Here is an 18,771-nt window from a genome sequence, read left to right as displayed (position 1 = left end):
CTTAAAAACGGAGCATAGCTCTCATATACTCAAATTATATATATATATATATATATGTAATTCCGTGAAATGAAAACAATTATTTTAGTGATAAGGTTTGGTTAAACACACCAATATTTATAGTAGGAAGTCTGCAGAAACACAAGCTTACTTGAAAATACGAAAATGTTCAAAGTACAAATTGGGCACAGATTGTTTCAGTGCTTTGGCACAGTTGAAATAATGCCTTTGAATAGATTTCGATGAGGACCATGAGATGTATTGCATTTACCCCCTCCCCCTCGAAACAAACAAACAAACAAACAAACAAAACAAATGGGGGGGGGGTACTCACAAGAGATCAACACAATTAAATCATTATCTGTACCTAAATCTAATGATTTTACATTCATCTCTTCCATTAACAAAAATACAGAGTATGAAGATATAAATTGACGTTTTTGCATAATTTTGTTCTTGTACATGAAATGGCAAAGGTGACGAAATATGTTTGAAACTAATGTGGCAATTAGATAGCAACCTTTAGAATAAAAAAAAAAATAGGACGAATATTTGTTGGTGCATTTTGTTATTGAACTACGGTCCTATTTGAGTCTTGTCACTTTACACTGCAGAAAGGAATAACCTAACAGTTCCTATCAGGGCTCTCCATACGTTCCCCTGTCCTCTCATAATTGCACGTGATAATAAAAGAATTAATCAAATGGTTCATATCAGAGACCCTACTCAGTGATTTCCCCCAACTACCAATTGCAAGTCATACCAGGACATTCATATGGCCTTCCACCTTCATATCACACCGATTCACAACACAAGAAGTCTCTACTCTCCCTCCTTTACACTTGACTTTTCACATTTCCCATCTCTTTTCTCTACGTGACAGTTTATTTCAGGACTACTCACATGATGTACTGCAAACTTCAAAATCGCCATATATTTGTTTTGTTTTGTTTTGATTTATTTTTTCTTCAACATAATTTCACACATGAATCAGAATTTATTTCACTCATACTTTAAAAAAACATCACTATATAGATTACAATGATTCAATGGAGAAAAAAAATAAATGTGTACATTGATTCCATTACCAAAATATATTGTATTACCAAAATTTGCAAGAAATTACCTGAAGACATTATGAAAAAGAAGGACTGACACTTTTAGCGAATGTATGAACACGTGGCAGCCCAGGAAACCTATCTACGTATATCATTTAGCTAAACAGAATGTAGCAAAAGTATCTTAGACAACCAAATGCTGCTATGGATATGTATATGCGTGTATTATTTCGGATATCTTCATTTTCTATATTTTCTTTTTTACCAAAACCTTTATATAAGCTAGTAGGGTAGAGAGGGAAAACATTCTTTGTATACAATGTATGTCACGAAGGTATAATGCCTGAAAAGCTACAATTCAATAGCAGTGCCATTATTGCAAATTGCAAACCCTTTCTGAGGATTCAAATCTTATGAAATTGATGCAAAGTACTAAGAGGCCTATTTTTTGCTGTGTGTGGTTTCATTTAGAATTCATTTAATACCAAGGCCCTATATAGATAAGATAAGGGGATAACGGGTTTGTTCTCCAATACCGACAATGCTTTTCATGTGCCTATATCACGGATAAGTATGACGGCTAATATACGACACGATTGCGGCGCTTTAGATACTAACCATTGTACATTTATTCGAGACACTTCTTTTTTTTTGGGGGGGGGAGGGGTAGTAATCAGTGTCACAAATTACCCGATATTTGGTTAATTTCAGCAAAGGACAGGAGTATATCGAGTTAAGCTCATTTGCACTAACTAGCCTGTTAGTAACTAGTTGATTATGTAGTAAAGAATTCGGTTGAAATGTTAAACAGTGTCGGTAAATCGTGTTGATGAGTATGGCTTCAAATGAAATGATTCTGTCGCACATGCTACTGAACAAACTCGAAATGTTATTTGGCTTTACCCTATAAATATCTTGGGAACTTACGAAACGCACTTGAGGAACGCTTCAAGCCTTTGATTTCAAGGACTTTCTTACAAACAAATCTACGTTAATTTTCCTTTTCGATATGAAAAAAAAGGAAAATATCATCTATCATTTAGCTTAGATTAAAAAACAAAATACATGTACAATTCTTAGCTCAGGGATTACTATCGAAGAGAAATGTCTCAACTGAAGGTGCTCTACCAGCACCTCCGATAGCACACTCTGAAACCATTCACATACGCGCAAACGTAAGCACAGAATCTTCCTCTCTCCTGCCTCCCGGACATCTCTTCATCCGTTTCCACCTCCAACCACAGAGAGGATCGACCGCTGCACATCCCGCGGATGACAGGTCCGTTGGCGGTCTGGAGGTAACCGTCAGGGATCGTTCCAGCAACTCGGTAGTTTCCGGTTCCTGCCTTGTCCGAGACCAAGTCGATGACCTGAAAAAATAAAATGGTCAACGAAAATGAGGAAGAATGTTATTTAAACTTCCCTGGGCAATCGATTCAGCTCAAGGAAATCAACCATACAGCAAAATAAAATTAGAATTACACAACATGCGGAATGAGTAAGTGTGAAAATTTGTGAAACATCTACAGCATGTTTTGGGGGCTAACCACACAAAAATACACATGAAATACATTTGAGATTATCCTAGACATCAAACAGTAAGGTCCAATTAGATTTCCTTTTTAAACTGTCTACAAGCTAATAATAAATGGTTCTAAAGCCAATGGCGATAGACGTAAACAGCGTGGCGTACAAGAACATCCCCACGACAACCTCCATTTCCCGTAATCACATACGTCCCGCCCTCATATGAGTTTAAGGCCGTGTCACAGCTTTCCGGGCAAGCCACGCGGGCTTGTGGCGAGGAGGTAGTTTCCAGCACGTAGAAGATTTTCCGCGGGCGAACAAGAATGTTTGCAATTTTCGCACTTGTTTCTTACCTACTAGACGCCTGCTACTTAGCTTCTACTTGCGTGCATTCCGTGTGACCTGCGTGAGAGCTTTGAAACCGATCCGTTTTCTGTTACGAGTGACTTATGGGTACTGAGAAGTACTTTCGTTGGAGTTACCTGCAAGGTGCTGGCGGTAAGGGTCTCCTACTGGTGTTCTGCGTGTACCTCTGCGAGCGAACCCCCACGACTCACTCGGAACAAGTTTTGAGCATGCTCAAGGCCTTGTCATACCGTATCTGGGGAAGTTTTGCGGGTTGACTTGCGGGGAAACGAATTTACTACCCGGAGCTCTCTGACAGTATACCTAGCGCGTATCTCGCTTTTAGTTGCCCGGAGGTGCGCACGCAAGTCCGATTTAACAGCAGCCAAGTTTTGAGCATGACCAAAACTTTTTCCGGGTGAGCCGCGGGGATGCTCGGAGAGGTCCACGCAGAACGCCAGTAGGAGGCCCTTAGCGGCAGCACTTTGCAGGCAACTCCGACGAAGGTATTCGCAGTCCCCGTATGCAGCCAAGACAATGACATTCCGTGGGACTTTGCCATTACTTCCGAGGAATTCCTTCACTGAGTTGTCAGCCCCCACGTGACTGGTACAATGGTCACACAGTATACCCGCAAGTAGAATTTAAGTAGAACGCGTCCAGCAAATGAGACATATGTACTGACTCGCCCAAATCCTTGTTCGCCCTCAGAAATTGCCGGTATGCTGGAAAATCCCTACACGCAACAAGCTTGCGTAGCTTGCCCTGAAAGGTGTGACAGGGTCTCAACGTGGTTGCGGGTAAAAAGATTTGCGTGCACACCTCCGGGTGACTACGGGTGATATACGTGCTAGGTACTGTCATGTGCAGCTCATTCCGGGGACGTCCGGGTAGTAAAAATTGTTCTTTGCAAGTCGCACGCAAGGCTTGCCCGGAAAGGTGTGACACGGCCTTTACATACACACACGCAAGATCGATTTTAAGAATAATAATTATCCTTACATCGCAATACTCTCCAGATAATTAGATGCATTTTTGCCATAATATTATTGTTCTTATCTGATCTGAATAACTACTTTGAGGTGATGATATTATAATTTGTTTTACACATCATATCAACATAATTGTCGTGTACCACTGAACACACTTTTACAGATCAACATCACAGCACCACACATACTCATATCACTGTGTACCCTCTGCACTGCTATTTTACTCTTGACTATGTGCATGGTGACATAGAGATATACCTCAAGATAGTCTTATTTTACGTCATAAATTTATCTTGGGCTATTTTCCTAAGTATAAGCTCTACTTACGGAGGTTTCCCCTGCATTTCCAATTTCATACAATATTGTACATAATACATTCTTTAAACCAATTCGAAGGAACACCTCATTGTGTACAGTTTACCTTCACTTTGACGTTGTTCAATATTTTTTCTCCCAACACGTTTTGTGTCTTTGTTCGTTTGTTTGTTTTTAATCAAATTAAATTAAATTCATTTATTTTCATTCTTCTTTTTCCAACAAAACATAACACAAGATAAATCAGGTATTGCATCATAAACAAAAACATTTCCCTTTGCAATCATGATATCGATAAACATAAGAGCGCAAACTGGCAAAAAAGGACATAATACAAAGCCATGCTTCAGTTTAAAAAAAAAAAATGAATAGAAAGGTCCCCTAAAAAGCAAAGCTTGGATATTGCGAACCACTCATAAAACTTATGAATTACTTATTTACAAACACTTGTGACAAATATGATATACGACAGGACGGGACAAAACAGAAGAAACACAACAACATGACACAACTTGCCAGAATAGATGAAAAGAATGGAAGGAAAGAAGGAAAAAGAGAGAATGAGAAAATGCCTACACGCTGAACAAGGGAAATGGAACAGGGGATGGTAGAGAATGTGTTTCATAGAGTTGGCGCTGTATGCAGCTGTGCAAAAATTGTGATGATTAATACGATTGTACGATTAATACGATTGTACCCAACAATATGTAGTTTATATGCGTTGGCACTGGTTGATATTCATAATAATTAATGACATAATGTATTGTCGAATTTTGTTATTTATTGTATTGAAAAAGAAACGTAGACATTGTTGAACTAATCTGATCTGGACACGCACCCACACGCACACACACGCACCATCACACACACACACACACACACACACACACGCACACACACACAATTGCAGGCATTTGCATACCTGATTGTGATCTCTGCTCCTGATGAGGTTTTTCGTGTCCTCCGCCATTTCGTCTCCCAGGGCGAAACCCACGCACGAGTTCTGATCGTGGACATTGATAAACACCACATTCTGCGGAAAGAATATTATATCAAAACAATACATATTAATAAAGGAGGATATGAGAACTGATTGGCATAAAGAATACGACAGAAAAAAAGAAAGAAAGGTGAATGAAGTGTAACAGACATAACCACACTGAACTGTATTTTATTTCGTTTAATATCGTCATGAAAGTATTTCGCTTTACACATATTATCTCTATTCATTTTGACAATCCAACCTCTATATAATCCCAAGATTCTTCACGTACAAGCAAAGGGGAGGGGGAGGAGGGGCAGTATTGGACCTTTGACCCCTGCCCACAGTGCCTGCCCACAGTGCCCCACCCCCCACCCCACCTACACACGAACAAAAAGGTTCCATAAGTTCTTTCTCTGAATTTCAAGTTCTAAATAATCGTGTTTTTTTTGGGGGGGGGAGGGTTCGCTGCACTAGCAAATTCCTTTCATGTTTATGATACGATTATGCTAGGAGTGTCAGTGCAGAAATACAATTTAACGAATTGGATATTTTCAACTTATTCATATCACACATTAATTGCATGTTCAATATCATGTAATTGTTGTGTGTCATGGAAAAATCATATGAAAACAGAATGGAAGCAGCACAAAATCAAACTCACCCGATCGAAGTCGATGGCGATCGTGGCTGGCGAGCTGCCGCTGAAGTTACCAGGAGCGTTGATGAGAACAGTGTTGAGGGCGCTGTTGTAGCTCATGGTTTCTGAGGCAGACTCTCCGTTTCCGCCCCTCAGCTCTAGGTTCCTAGCCTGCAAATCAAGTGATCAGAAAGCACGGCCTTGACTCTGTGAACTAGTCGGTTACTTGTATACATTACTGTATCATGGTGTTGCAGCTCATGTTCGGTCAAGATGTTAGAAGATTCAGGGCATATTGACACTTTTCAAAGGCAGTCTAATGTGAAACGCAGGAGCAGATGCAGTACGTGCTCCATGTATAGAGGACTCAGAAGCACGAATAAAAACGTTCAGTAGAAATCACCTAGAGAAATCTGTAACAATGTTCTCTATTACAATCCTGTCAGTCACGTCAACATGGAAATAAACAAATGAAGAGTTTGTTCGCAAAAACCGGTAAGTCCATTTTTGAAGATTTTGAAGTACGGTCTCTGTCATAAAGTACAAAATAATACCTTTTAAATGATAGATTGGTCACTACATAGACGGTACATTTTTGAAGTTATGGTCGAAAGAAGCAAAAATTTTCTTATCATTCTCTTTATTTTTCTTGACCTTTAATCACAAATATCTCCATTTGGCAAATATGGACTTATCGGTTTTTGCGAACAAACTCTTCAAATGGAACTATCAGATAAGGATAATTATAGTTTATTGATTAATTTTAGGGTTAATTTCAAGGCAGACATTATTTATGCTAAAGAAAAAATAAGCGTTACAGTCTAACAGAGCTTAAGCCTATTTTTTTTTTTAGCTTTTAAGTCTCCGTCAAAGCTCGTTTTAAATATCGTAATTTACATTTTTAACTTTCATGCGATTCATGTAATATGATAATTTGCAAATAAGAATGTCCTAATCTATGAAGACCTTAACGAATTAGTGAAATGAAATGCATAATTCAAAAGTTAATTGGATACTACGATATTCTTGGAGACGTAATAAAAAAAATACTATCACAGCTTCAAGCGGGAAAAATATAATCTTTTCTTTAAAGTGTTTGTAATTTGTGGTAAATGAGCTGGTCATTAATCTATTTTTTGATCTATCTATCTATCTATCTATCTGTCTGTCCATCTGCCTATGTCTATTCTGCGGGTAAACCACTCCTACGTACAAAACTTAAAAAGAAGATCTTATAAACAACAGCACAAAGAAATAAAATCTTAATGATGTAAGTGATTACATTATTAAGTAGTCATTAATGTTTCCTTTTAAGCAGGGCAGTAGAGTTGCTATGTTCATAGAAAGGCTAACATCTATTTATGAATAGTATGCATAGGAGCAGAGGTTTCAAGAACATTTTTAATACTTGACATATGAATCTATACATAGATAATCATTATAGTATCTATGTATGCAAACGATGTACTCACTGCATTATGATCAAGGATCTGATCGCGTGTTCTGTCCGGGCGACCACCGTTGGGTGGTTGCTCACAGTGAGCACTCCCCTTGTGAACTACTACAGTGATTGTGATGGCACCGGCTACAAGAAGAGCTGTGATGAGTACAGCGGTACAGGGGATCCTCCAAAAGGCGAAACGCGAGCCTCTGGCTGGCGCCGTGTCTTCCTCCATCTTGGCGTACGCTGGCAGAGACGAGGGATTGTCGTACTAAGGTAGGCAAGAAAAGAGGGCGTTGTATAAAGTTTCGGGTTTTTGGAGTGTGAAAACTGATGAACAAGAATGAACTATGCGCGCACTGAAAGCGCAAACACCTGAGAAGAATTTAGAATAATTATCAATGTCAATCTTGTCGTAATAACCGGAGGGCCAAACCCCAAAAAGTCGCTTACTCAACAAGTGAGTTGCACTCTCTCTACAAACTAAGTAGACCATGCTTATTTTCAAGTTTTTATTGTAACAAACAACATTCCACTGGTCTACCTCAAAAAATTTGTTGCGAAAGCCTCCAAATCCAAGATGGCGTCCAAGATGGCCGCCATATTTACTGAATTTGTTATTTGCAAGATAGAATTTGATTGAAACATCAGACTTCAACAAATGTGATGTCATATGAAAGAAAATAAAATTTTCTACAAGTTGATACCATTTTTGTGGGTTATTGTGATAACTGGATTGACATTTTAAGAAAAAAACACTCATTTTTTGATATTTTTCTGAAAAAAGGAAAATCATGAAATTGCTTGATTCAGCATAAATCAAAGAAAGAATGAAGGATTATCTTGAAACGTTTCAAAAATTTTGTTTGACATATAATTAATATTTGGAGAAAATCAAGGGTCAGTACCATTTTTGGTTCAGGAGTAATAATGTCTCAAACTTGAAAACTCACTATGTAAAAATGGCCACTTTAGTTGTGACAAGACCTTGTTGGTCGTGAAAAAAGCCTGCGCGCACCAAGACTACTACACGGACCACTGGCACTGGCGCTTGTAGCAGTGCCAGTGGTGCGTGTAGTAGTCTTGGCAAACGCAGACTTTTTCTTTGACAAACAAGGGTTTGTGCCTGCAAACTAACTTTTCATACCAAGTGGTAGCTCAGGTGACGCTGATTGCTATCATTTCAAAGTAGATTGTTCTGAAGCAGATGAGATGAAGTAAAAATATCTTTCAAATAGAGGTAGAAGCTTGAAACACCAACCTTGCTATAGAAAGTTTAAAACAAAATTTGGATCAATCACTCAAAAAATTCAAGATTGCAGGCCATCAAAGCTGACATAGTGTATTGCGCCAAAGCAAAATGTATCATTTTGATTTTGATACAATTTTGTCTGTTTTGCTGTCTATTTATATGGTTTTTATATATTCTGAACATCTTAATGGTATTTCAAACCATCTTAGGTTTTTATGGAGACATTTTTCAGAATGCACGATGAATATTTCTCTAAAAAGTTATAAAAAAATAAAATTAAAAATGTTTATGAAAACCATGCAGAAATTGACATCTTTCCCATAATATAATCAATATTTGGAGACAATTAGGGGTCAGTATTGTATTTGGTTCAGGAGTTATAATGTCTCAAACTTGATATAGTGGAGCGGCATAGCCGAACAATTGTGCATTTTGTGATAAAAGCACCAAATTTCGTACACAGGTTGACAATCACGTTCAGATTAAATTTAGATATTGGGCCATCGTAAATAGCGCCCTCAACGTCCATGGCAGCCATATTTCAAAATGGCTGCCATAAATGCCAAGTTTTCATAAAATTTGCTAATTTTAGGGGAGAAAAGTCAATAAGATTTTGGTTACAAATGGGAACTTACATTCAAAATAAGTCTAGATATCGGGCCATCGGGAAATAGCGCCCTCAACGGCCATGGCATCCATTTTTCAAAATGGCCACCATAAATGTAATTTTTTCAAAACATTTGCTAACTTCAAAAGGGAAAGGCAATAAGATTTTGCAAACAAGTGGGAAATTACTTTCAAAATAAATCCAGATATTGGGCCATCGTAAATAGCGCCCTCAACGTCCATGGCAGCCATATTTCAAAATGGCTGCCATAAATGCCATGTTTGCGTAAAATTTGCTAATCTTAGGGGAGAAAAGTCAATAAGATTTTGGTTACAAATGGCAAATTACATTTAAAATAAATCTAGATATCGGGCCATCGGAAATAGCGCCCTCAACGGCCATGGCAGCCATTTTTCAAAATGGCCGCCATAAATGTCATTTTTTCAAAATATTTGCTAACTTCAAAAGAAAAAGCCAGTAAAATTTTGCAAACAAGTGGGAAATTACATTCAAAATGAATTCAAATATTTTGCCATTGTTAATTGCGCCCTCAACGTCCATGACAGCCATTTTTCAAAATGGCTGTCTAATGTGCCACTTCTTCGATGATATTGCAAATTTCAGAAGGGAAAAGTTAATAAGATTTTGCCCATAAATGTTAATTACACATTCAAAATAAATCTAGATATTGGGCCATCGGAAATTGCGCCCTCAACGGCCATGGTAGCCATTTTTTTCAAAATGGCCGCCATAAATGTAATTTTTAAAAAAAAATGCAAATCTCAGAAGGGAAAGCCATTTTTTTCCTATTTTCTTTTTTTTTGTTGTTGCAAACAGCGGGAAATTACATAAAAAAAATAAATCCAGATATTGGGCTATTGAAATTATGCTCTCAAAAGCTATGGCAGCCATTGTTTTTTAATTTGCACCATACAATATAAGTGCCACTTTTTCATTGAAAAGAAATACTAATTTCAAAAGGAGAAGTCAATGAAATTTTGCTTATACATGGGAAATGACATTTAAAATCAATCTCGATATTGGGCCATCGGAAATTGCACTCTCAATGGTCGTGGCAACCATTTTTCAAAATGGCCGTCATAAATTCTATATTTACTAAAATGCAGGAGGAAAGCCAACGAGATTTTGCAAACAGGGGGGAAATTACATTCAAAAGTAAACTTATTGAGCCATTGCACATTGCCCCCTCAATGGCCATTCCGGCCATTTTTCAAAATGGCCACCATGAATGTAATTTTTCGTAAAGTGTTGCAGACGTCAATCAGAATTTCCAAAAAGGTGGAAAATTACTTTCAAACTGAATTTGATAATAGGCCATCCAAAAGTGCACCCTCAACAGCCATAGCAGCCAAGTTTCAAAAAAGCTGCCATGGATGTCCCCCCTTTTTTTGCAAAAAAATGCTGATGTCAGAAGGAAAAGTCAATAAGATTTTGCAAACAAGTTAAAAATTATGCTCAAGAATAAATCTAAGTATACGGTCTTCTTGTAAGGCGCCCTCAAGGGCCATGCTGACCGCCATGGATGTCTGCTTTTTTATAGAAAGATTTGCTAATTTCAGAGAGAAAATCAATGAAATTTGTACATTAGTTGAAAATCATATTCAAAAGAAAATAATATATGAAGTCATTACAAATGGCACCATTAACGACCATGGTGGCAGTCATTTTCCAAATGGCCACTATAGATGCTATTTATTTCTTGAAAATATGATAATGCCAGAAGAAGACAAAAACATTTCCTGTGCAAATTGGCAAAAGACATTCAAATAAATCAAGCTTGAATTTGAATTTGAATTTGGATTTGAAATGAAGATATTGAGCCACCATTTAAACATCGTCCCCAATGGCTATGGTAGCTCTTTGTCAAAATGGCTTCCACACACTTCTTTTTTTTTTTATTTGCATATTCCAGAAGGAGAAAGCAATAGAATACTGCTAAACAGCCATTATATCTAATGCAATCTGGTGTTCAAAGAAATCCAAATTTAAAAAAAAAGGTTTCACGGATAGGTTAGTTCTAAATTCATGTTTTCAGATAAGTTCTTATTGCAGTATTTCGCGTGCGTGTGACGGCTAACAGTATGAATATAAAAGGTATGTGTTTTTATGGAAGCATAGCAAGTAAATTATTCTTTTTCGTAAATTGAAAAACCATTTTTTCGTATATTTAGAAAGTTACATTTTAGAATAGATACACGTAATATAGTCCCATATATTCAATGATATGGTGTTACTGTCAAAGTAACTACATGGCGCCATTATCCCTCGATATTCATATTACTCTTTTTCGGAAATTTTTCATGTTTGCCACCTAAAATATGCATTCATCATTGGTGATATATAATCGCAAAGCATTTGCCTTATTTCAGTTGTTCCTCAAATGATTTATTCAACACCATATTTCAGATTATATAATGTGTCTGTGAGTATTCTACTGCCTTCTCCTTTGAAGGTAAGCAAATTTTTAAGACACACACAAAAAAAAGAAGAGTGTATTATAGCCAAACCATGTATTTATGGCAGCCAATTTTGAATATGGCCGCCATTGGCGTTCAGGGCAAAATTTTGCGATGGTCCAACATCTAAATTTTTCTTGAATCTTATTTCCCACTCGTTTGCAAAGTCTTATTGATTTTCCTTTCTGAAATTTTAATTTTTTGTGAAAAATGGCATTCATGGCGACCACTTGGAAAAAAAAATGGCTGCCATGACCAATAGGGGCGCAATTTGTGATGGCGCTATATCTAAATTTATTCAAATTGTTATATCCCACTCGTTTGCAAAATCTTATAGATTTTAAATCCTGAAATTTGTAAATTTTACGAAAACTTGCATTCACGGCGGTCATTTTGAAAAATAGCTGCCATGGCCGTTGAGGGCGCAATTTGCGATGGCCCAATATCTAAATTTACTTTAAATTTTATTTCCCACTCGTTTGAAAAATCTTATTGATTTTCCTGTCCGAAATTTGTAATTCTTTTTTTGTGAAAAATGGCATTTACGGCGACCATTTAAAAAAAATAGCTGCCATGGCCGTTGAGGGCGCTATTTACGATGGCCCAATATCTGAATTTATTTTGAATGCTATTTGCCAATCGTTTGCAAAATCTTATTGATTTTTCCCTTCTGAAATTTGTAAAATTGTACGAAAACTAGCATTTATGGTGGCCATTTTGAAAAATGGCTGCCATGGCCGTTGAGGGCGCAATTTGCGATGGCCTAATATCTCAATTTATTTTGAATGCTATTTCCGACACATTTACAAAATCTTATTGATTTTCCTTTCTGAAATTTATAATTTTTTGCGAAAAATGGCATTTATGGCGGTCATTTTAAAAAATGGCTGCCGTGGCCGTTGAGGGCGCTATTTACGATAGCCCAATATATGAATTTATTTTGAATGTTATTTCCCACTCGTTTGCAAAATCTTACTGATTTTCCCTTCTGAAATTTATATTTTTTTTGCGAAAAATGGCATTTATGGCGGCCATTTTGAAAAATGGCTGCCATGGCCGTTGAGGGCGCTATTTACGATGGCCCAATATCTGAATTTTTTTCAAATGTAAATGTCAACATGTGTGCGAAATTTGGTGCTTTTATCATAAAATGCACAATTCCTCTAATTTTTCAAGCTATGCCGCTCCACTAATATCCAATTTTACATAATATATATTTGCAAGCATCTGTTCCCAAAGACGTCACAGAGGGTCAAATCTAAGATCGTGCTTACTTTTCGAGTTCCACTCTCTCTATAAACAAGACCATACATGATATTAAGTATACTAAGCAATGTTCCGTAAGTACACCTCAGTAGATTTGTTGCAAAAACCTCCAAAGTACAGAAGCGGTCCAAAAGGGCCGCCATTTTTGTTGAGTTTAACATTTCAAACATAAAATTTGATAGAGACATTGGATTGCAACAAATTTGATGTCATTATGAAGGAGAGCAAAACTTCCTAAAAGTGGATACCACTTTAGCTGTGTATTGTGATAAACTGGGGGGGGGGGGGGGTTGTTTGCTTCTCTCTTTTTTTTGGGGGGGGGAGGGAATACATATTTTATATTGTTTTGAAAAAAGGAAGAAATGTAAAAATGCATGATTTAATATTTATCAAAGAAGAACTGAAGAATTGTTTTGAAACCTGCGATTGAGATTGAGATTTACTGAGATTGAGACATAATTCATATTCATATTTCAAAGTCATGTTGACAAGTTAACATCTAAAACTTGAAAAAAAATTATATTTATGCATTATAAATTTTGCATACAATGTGTTTACATGGTCACATGTAATATTGTTATGATCTAGTGACTTGCAAGTACCTGCAAACTAACTTTTCATGCCAAGTGGTAGGTGACGGTGGTCGCTATTACTGTAGCATTTCATCATAGTAGATTGTTCTGAGGCAGATAAGATTGAACAGAAAGTATTTTCCAAAAAGAGATTGGAGCTTGGAATTTGGCACAAATTTTGCCAATGTGTAATATTTAGCGATAAAAATAGTATCCACACAAAATTCAAGATGGCGGTAATTAATCAAGGTTGTCGTTCAAGGCATTATTTACCATTAGTGCACGTAAAACAAAAACCCAGCTTTACTTAATTCCTCAAACTAGCTCTAAACTGTGAGTTAGGGATAGAACAACTAATGTATACAAACTTAAATCAGTATAATCAATGCTAAATATTGTTACATATACTAAATAGATCTGATAAGAATGTTTGTTTATATACTAAATTGTTAACAGTTATCATGGTTATGGTTTTTTGAAAAGAAATGGTGTTATCTCCGTATGTTTTAGGCTTTATTATATGTGACTCTGCACCTCAAAACAAACAAAAAGTCGCCAGGGATTAATTTTTAGTTAAGACCACATTATGAAAGAGCAGACTTTCAGCTTTAAAATGATGTATAACTCAAATCAAATGGACTCTCCTAACCTATCTTAATATTGGAAAGAAAGCACAAACTCAGGAAAAGTGTGAACTGAGAAAAGAGGCTCTGAAGTACAGTGTCTATTTAAGCGCTTAATCTTTACCAAACCGTGCTGGCTGTGCGATGAATGGGACAAAAAACAGGAAGTAAACCACCAGAGTAACAATAATGAAGGGATTATGAAATTAAACTGAAATTAAGCATGCCTCATTAACACGTTCTGTCCATAATTAATGCCAACTTTCAAAGCAGTAGCACTATCCTTTCAAAAGTTATTAGAGTTGAAAGTAAAGAATGTGGACAAGGTTTTTCAGAAATGAAAAAGGGATTCTAAAGACACACCTAATTACACTATTCTGCCAAAAATGTTCGAGATAAACTGCTAAAAAACACACTTTTCTACCCGTTTTATGATACCAAATTTTAGCATAATGTAAAAGAAGATCCGCTCTTTCAGAAAATATGAAAAAGTCAAGTTCGGCTAGGTTGACCCATTTCACTTATTTTCAGTCCTCATGCAAAATCAGTGTGTGCGACTTTATGTTCGTTTTGAGGTGCACGGTCACATATTTTTTTTACATGGTAGAATGTTTTGTGATACAACTAACCTGCACATATAAATCGAATGTGATATCCCTCCCAATGGTAAACAATACCTTTAGTGTGTTGCGTGAAAGTTAAATCTCAACTTATACACTGTAACTTGATATTATAAGTTGATATATATTTTTTAAATCTTTTTATATTGCTGTCTATTACATGTTTCTATACATCCGAACGATGTTGTACTAGTGTAAACCATATTGAGGGTCTTTTTTTTTGGGGGGGGGGTGGAGCTCATTCCAGTGTTTGGGTAAGGCCCAATCTTTGATAAAAAAGAAATGCTTCTGTATCAAAGATATGCTTTGTTACTTGTATGTTACTCTGCTGTTGTAGAAACGTGAATGATTATGGTAGATGTGTGATAATGTCTGATCCGCAGATGTCCTTGAAAGCCCTTCTGATTCGAACCCCTCCCCCTCCCCAAAAAAAAAAAAAAAAAATCCGACATGGCGGCAATTTCTCAACTTTGCTCTTAAATGTGTTGTGCGAAATTACTTTTCAGTATATTGTTCGAATAAAATTGTCCAAATTGATTATTCGTGCTGTATATTCACATTTACAAATAAGCATGCTGAAACTGTATTTACTGTTATCAGATTTTTCTTACATTGTTCTTAGGCTGATTTCATGTGGGTTATAGTGTCACAATTGATCTGAACTTATGCCATTGGTAGATGCTTTCTCATATTAGATATAAGGATCACTCGAGAGTGAAAATGTTCATTTTCATTCATTTTAGAGTGACCTCGGGATCACTCGAAGAGTGACGAGTGATCCCTAAGGCAGGGCTCGACACTAACTGTGGTCCGGTGGCCCAGGGCCACCAAAAACGCACGTCGGACCACCAGAATGTCAGAAATGAAGAATGTGGTGGCCTGATCGGGCCACCGAAAAAGGTCGGATATTTGCCTTTAGGCCACCAAAAATAAAAGTTAGTGTGGGGCCCTGCCTAAGGTCACTCTAAAATGAGTGAAAATGAACATTTTCACTCAAAAGTCACTCCAATTTCACTCTAAATTCACTGTTTTCTGTTATTCACTCCTCACATCAAAAGTAAAAACTTCCACTCGATTTGTTTTTTCTTTTTCGGAGAGTAGAATATCACTGGTTTTAAAAATGTGTCCATAAAAACCTAAGACGGTTTAAGATAGCGCAACAGAAAAAAATTGTATCAAAATCGAAATAATACATTTAATTTGGCGCAATACACTATGTCAACTTTGATGGCTGTCATCTTTATTTTTTTTTCTTGAGCGGTTGATCTAAATTCTGTCTTAAACTATCTACAACAAGATTGGTGCCAAGTTTCAAGCTACTACCTCTATTTGATTTTTTTGTTTGGCTTCATCTCATCTGCTTCAGAACAATCTACTTTGAAATAATAGCGATTAGTATCACCTGAGCTACCACTTGGTATGAAAAGTTAGTTTGCAGGCACAAACCCTTGTTTGTCAAAGAAAAAGTCTGCATTTGCCAAGACTACTACACGCACCACTGGCACTGCTACAAACGCCAGTGCCAGTTGTGCGTGTAGTAGTCTTGGCGCGCGCAGACGTTTTTATGACCAACAAGGTCTTGGTCACAACTAAAGTGGCCATTTTTACGTAGTGAGTTTTCAAGTTTGAGACATTATAATTCCTGAACCGAAAATGGCACTGACCCCTAATTTTTTCCAAATATTAATTATATGTCAAACAAAATTTTTGAAACGTTTCAAGATAATCCTTCATTCTTTCTTTGATTTATGCTGAATCAAGCATTTTCATGATTTTCCTTTTTTCAGAAAAATATCAAAAAATGAGTGTTTTTTCCTTAAAATCTCAATCCACTTATCACAATAACCCACTAAAATGATATCAACTTGTAGAAAATTTTATTCTCTTTCATATGACATCACATTTGTTGAAATCTAATGTTTCTATCGAATTCTATCATTTAAATAACAAATTCAGTAAATATGGCGGCCATCTTGGACGCCATCTTGGATTTGGAGGCTTTCGCAACAATTTTTTTGAGGTAGACCAGTGGAATGTTGTTTGTTACAGTAAAAACTTGAAAATAAGCATGGTCTACTTAGTTTGTAGAGAGAGTGCAACTCGACCTCTGTTTTTAGCTTTTGGCCCCCCGGTTATAATGTGGTCATTGTTATTGTTGCAATAGTATATCTGTCAATGTATTTTGTCTTCAGTTGACGGCTGCGAGGAACAATGGTTATTGTTGCTGTTTGAAATTGGAGGATAGTCGTAAATTCCTTGAAAGATTGCAATGCGATTGCAAAAAAAAAAAGTGTAATCTACTTAGTATACCATGACAAACTATTCTGCATCCAATTGGGATGCACAAGTTAAGTAACTTCAATGCTTTAAAACATGAGAAGAATGATAAGAATAACCCTGTAGATCCATTTTTCTGGGGGGGGGGGGGTGTTAAAAGTCAGTTTAGAAAGCTTACCTGGGATCCTGATTTCTCCATGGTGAATTAGTCGTATAGTTGATGAAAGGCTTTCAGTGGAAGAAGTTGCAAGGTTGACAGTTGAAGGAGTTGGGTTGTAGTTCTGCTCACCGTTCAGTTGACTGATGAAACGACACTACAAGTTCACTTGACTTAAAAAAAAAAAAAAAACTCAAATTTCACTCAAATACTCGTGCTCTGATTGGTTGGAACCAAATCAATGGAGTGCTCACCCAAATCTGGCTTTCATTCAATATGATTACAAATTTCACTGAAGATCCGTCTTTGGACAGGATGTTTTACCCACCTTGTAACCCTCTCTGCTCGACCGAAAAGTATATGGTTTTTGGCAAAGCTAGGGTAGACAGGTTCCTCGGGTAGAACGGTGTCAACACTTTAGAGGCTTCCCTGGTTAAAAAGAAACATTATTATCGTTGCCATTCATATTCTTATTGGTTTCACTATTATTGTTATAATAATAATAATGATAACAATAATAGTAATAATAACAATAATAATAATAATAATACTAACAATACTAATAATGATAATAATGATAATAACTATTATCATTATTATTATCATTATTATCATCATATTATCGTTATCATTTATTGTTATTATTATTATTATTGTTATCATTATTAATATGGCCTATTATCATTATTCCTATCATTATTATTATTTTATCTTGAATACTCCTGCTACGCTACTATATATAGTATTGTAGTACATTTCGAATATCTATACAAAGAGCACAGATCGCTCTAGTTAGCAAGGCAAAACAGTATCAAATAGGCCCTACTTAACTCTATCTAGGGCTAAATGTCTCTTTTTCCTTAAGATATTGAACTAGTTAAGATTAGCTCTGTAGTATTTGGTCATTATCTACCATCGTCAAATCATTTGTCCGCAATAAAGTGGATAATCAAACTGCAATGTATACGAGAAACTATAATCAGTTTCCCTATGTCATGTACGTGTAATACATACTATAGGATCACTGCCACTCTAGCACAAGGAAACAGAGGTGGTGCAGCTCGACAAAGACACAGTCATGTCAAAAAAAAAGAGGAAAAGACAGTAAAAAGTGAATCTCTCATATACATGCACAGTGTATTTACCCATTCTAATACTGAAATGACAACAATAAGTCCGTGATTTGTGTGTAATATAGTTCCATTTAAGTCTTTAATTTTGTCACTTTATTTTCATTTCATTTGGCAATTTGTGAACACAGATATAGCCAAGCTTTCCTTCCCGCTTTATCCTGTCACCAAAATTTCTTGGTTATCTTACAAGTTGCACACCGCTTTTCAAGCAGTACAGTATGTCTGAGGTTTGCAGTGTTTCCTGAGCATAATGAGTATTAATATACATTATTTTTGTTTTTCAATGAGAGTTTTGCCACATACATGTAGACTTATTAATGTAGACTAGTATGTAAAGCCACACTGCAAAATCAAAGATCTAGCTTTGATACATTGTATAATGAAGCGTAAGGTACAATGGTGTACATTCTACACCACATTGCGCAACATTGCAGCGACTGATTTTGCCGTTCGGATGTTCTGAGTACACTGCGCAAATCCTGCTTAT

At 36.5% G+C, this 18,771-nt stretch overlaps 1 protein-coding gene across 1 annotated transcript; it reads right to left on the bottom strand.

The window, feature by feature from the left end:
* Nucleotides 1-1,977: 1,977 nt before the first annotated feature.
* Nucleotides 1,978-17,193, bottom strand: LOC139743591 (uncharacterized). Its single transcript, XM_071654066.1, has 5 exons — nt 17,173-17,193; nt 7,332-7,571; nt 5,884-6,030; nt 5,160-5,270; nt 1,978-2,428 (listed from the first exon to the last, which is right to left on the bottom strand). The coding sequence occupies exons 1-5, from the start codon at nt 17,191-17,193 to the stop codon at nt 2,183-2,185; spliced, it is 765 nt and encodes a 254-aa protein (XP_071510167.1). The 3' UTR covers nt 1,978-2,182.
* Between the last annotated feature and the right edge of the window lie 1,578 nt (nt 17,194-18,771).

The sequence above is a fragment of the Diadema antillarum genome, unplaced genomic scaffold (genome assembly GCF_040938485.1).
Source record: "Diadema antillarum isolate AM-2024a unplaced genomic scaffold, OU_Dant_1.0 seq00001098_RagTag, whole genome shotgun sequence".
Classification (NCBI taxonomy): domain Eukaryota; kingdom Metazoa; phylum Echinodermata; class Echinoidea; order Diadematoida; family Diadematidae; genus Diadema; species Diadema antillarum.
This window is presented reverse-complemented; position numbering and strand designations above follow the sequence as displayed.